The sequence below is a fragment of the Cajanus cajan genome, chromosome 3, assembly GCF_000230855.2.
Source record: "Cajanus cajan strain Asha chromosome 3, NIPB_CcT2T_4, whole genome shotgun sequence".
NCBI classification, from domain to species: Eukaryota; Viridiplantae; Streptophyta; class Magnoliopsida; order Fabales; family Fabaceae; genus Cajanus; species Cajanus cajan.
Window position 1 is genome coordinate 68,113,231 of NC_138519.1, and position 3,249 is coordinate 68,116,479.

The 3,249-nt window shown below is 28.6% G+C and overlaps 1 protein-coding gene across 1 annotated transcript; it reads left to right on the forward strand.

The window, feature by feature from the left end:
• The first annotated feature begins 1,808 nt into the window (after positions 1-1,808).
• On the forward strand, positions 1,809-2,839 carry LOC145956428 (uncharacterized). Its single transcript, XM_083072026.1, has 3 exons — positions 1,809-2,122; positions 2,218-2,539; positions 2,594-2,839. Exons 1-3 carry the CDS (start codon positions 1,809-1,811, stop codon positions 2,837-2,839), a joined length of 882 nt encoding a protein of 293 aa, XP_082928152.1.
• The last annotated feature ends 410 nt before the right edge of the window (positions 2,840-3,249 follow it).

The window sequence follows — 3,249 nt, forward strand, 5'->3', positions numbered from 1 at the left end:
CTACTCCCTAAAATAATCAATTAAATTGGACTTATATTTTTCTATCAATGTTTTAGAAATCAAACTAATGAAACTAATCATCAACTTAGTCGAAATACTAGGTTAGTAGATTAGAGTCATTGGCCAATTATTGTATCACACAATCTGATTTCTATTAAATTTTTATAAAAATATTTGTATCATATGTATTTTATATTTATATATATTTTAATAAAATTTATATCATATAGAAAGAAGTCTAAAAAAATATAATTAATATAATATAAATAAAATAATTAAATTATAGATTGATTGAATAAATATATAATTTTAAATTAAAAATTTATTGAAGTAAATTATATAACATTTTGAAAACACAACAATATACAAATAGATAACAATTAAATACTATACAAATACTAATACGCAAATATTCATGTAATGCACCTATAGATTCTAATGCTTGTATTAATGTAGTACCAATTTAAGTATGATATCTCAAATAAAAATAGTATATGAGTACATGATAATCAACAAAATACCAAATCATGGACATTTGACACTAATATCCCAATTAAGATAATATTCACTAGGGACTTGTTAGGATTACAAAGTCTAGGCATGGCTCCTCTTAAAGAAGTTCGCCAACATAAACCTCTAAACAATGAAAAAATTGTAATTCAATAAAGCATGAAAAAGGTTGCAATTCAATAAGTATCTGGAAGCATCTTCAAATTTTAGACAAAGTTTCATTAAAAAATGTTCATGTTTGTTAATTTAAACCCTAAACAACGATAAGCTGCTTTGTTACTGTCTCGCTCGCCGGAGGGGTTTTTCGGCAACTCTCTACCGAGGGAACACACTTCACTTGCGTTTTCTTTTTAAAGGCTAAATTACAGAGAAAGCGTTATATTACACTACTCCATAAAATAATCAATTAAATTAGACTTTGTTATGAATAATAATTAGTGGCTTAATTAGTGGATGCCAATATTCATTATCAATCATTACCATTTATATGTCCGTTATGTATTATTCCCTTTATTGTGTAATTGTTCAGTTACTACATGTACTTATAAATAGGTTACTCCTCTCTCAAAGATAATACACCAGTCAGATTCTTTTCTCTATCTCATATTGTCTCATTTCTTCTCTATACTTTTTCTTCCTTTTATAACACGTTATCAGCACGATAGTCTTTTATCTATTGGTGTTGCAACTACAAGAGAAAGCTGTGATGATTTTTGACAAATATTTTAAGGTTAGTTATTCATCTTTCATAATAAGAACTTTATCAAATATTTATATTATTTACATTATTATGAATCAAAGTAGTCCTGAAGACATTATAGTAGTCCTCAAGACACTATGAAATAAAGAAATTCTTCATACATTGTTGAAATGTCTAGAAGACATTATCAAAGAAGAATGTTCAAACTCTATTATTTTTTTTTCACCAGAAGTGAGAAAAATCTATGTTTTATTGATGCGATACATTCTACATATTACATACATTTATTTTGCCTAATATATATGGTATGATGAATATATTTATTCTGCCTAATAATAATATTATTATGACACATATTTTCTGTTCATGTTATCAATTTAAATATTCTGTAATAAATTTTTTTTATGTCATATCAATATATATATATTTACTATATATTCTATTTATTTTGTGCAATAATATATATTAAATTAGAGACGATTTGATTTTCATAATTAAAGCAGTATTAATTTATAAATTTATGGCTATTTATGATTCCTTTATTATTATTATTATTTTTTTCCCCTAATTTTGTCTCTCTTTTATGATAGAATTGAACATGTCAAATATTGCGAAACTCGAATTTGTTGCTCTTGACATTACGGGAAAGAATTATTTATCTTGGATATTAGATGCTGAAATACATTTAGATGCAATGGGTATTGGAGACTCTATTAAAGGAGAAAACAAAGCATCTAACCAAGATAAGGCTAAAGCTATGATTTTTCTTCGTCATCACCTTCATGAAGGGTTAAAAGCTGAATATCTTACCATAAAAGACCCACTTGTTCTTTGGAATAATTTAAAAGAAAGATATGACCACCAGAAAACTGTGATTCTCCCAAAAGCTCGTTATGATTGGATGCATTTACGGTTACAAGATTTTAAATCTATAAGTGAATATAATTCTACAATATTTAGAATTACTTCTAAATTGAAATTGTGTGGAGAAAAAATTACTGATGAAGATATGTTAGAAAAAACATTCTCCACTTTTCATGCATCGAATGTGCTCCTGCAATAGCAATATCGAGAAAAGGGTTTAAGAAATATGCTGAATTAATTTCCTGCCTCCTTGTGACTGAGCAAAATAATGAGCTTTTATTAAAAAATCATGAGGCTCGACCAACTGGCTCTGCTCCATTCCCAGAAGTGAATGTTGCAACCCATGATAAAGAAACTAGTGGTCAAGGCTATGGTCACAACCGTGGAAATAATCGTGGCCGTGGTCGTGGCCGTGGTCATGGTCGTGGTCGTGGTAGTAAAGGCGGTCGTGGTCATGGTTATGAGGTAAAAAATAATTTTTCACACTAGAAGTGGAAAAATAATGGGAAAAATAAGAAGGAACTGGATGGACATGGTAACAAACACGAGGAAAACAAATGTTATCGTTGTGGTGCCAAGGGTCATTGGTCACGTAATTGTCGTACACCAAAGCATCTTGTTGAACTTTACCAAGAATCAATTAATAAGAAGAAAAAGATAGAGACACATTTTGCTTACGAAGATGGTGATTCAGATTATGGTCATATGGATGTTACTCACCTGGATGTTGCTGATTTCTTTGCTGATCCAAATGGAAAAAATTGATCACCTTATTGGTGATGGGAGTGTTCAGAAATAATTTTTTTTTCCATATTTTATTTATTGGATTTTGGGTATTTCTTATGTTTTGATGTTATTGGATTATGATTTTTTTTTTTAATATACAAATTATCGTTAAATTTTTTTTTCCAGAAATTATTGTCTTCTTGTCTTTTATCATATTGTTTATTTACAATTTTTTTTTAATTTTATGAAGAATGGATATTGACCATAGCATCAATATTGAAGATATGTGTCTCGCTGATAGTGCAACGACTCACACAATTCTCAAGAATAATAAATTCTTTTCAAATTTAGTGATGCAAGAAATCAAAGTTAGTACCATATCTGGTACTACAAATATAATTGAAGGCTCCGGAAGAGCTAATATATTGTTACCGGGAGGAACGAAGTTG

Bases quoted from the DNA above. Each gene is read 5' to 3' on its own strand.
- LOC145956428 (XM_083072026.1), top strand. From the start codon at position 1,809: ATGTCAAATATTGCGAAACTCGAATTTGTTGCTCTTGACATTACGGGA. The intron at 2,123-2,217 runs GTTACAAGATTT...TTACTGATGAAG, and splicing joins TATGATTGGATGCATTTACG to ATATGTTAGAAAAAACATTC. The intron at 2,540-2,593 runs GTAAAAAATAAT...AAAAATAAGAAG, and splicing joins GTCGTGGTCATGGTTATGAG to GAACTGGATGGACATGGTAA.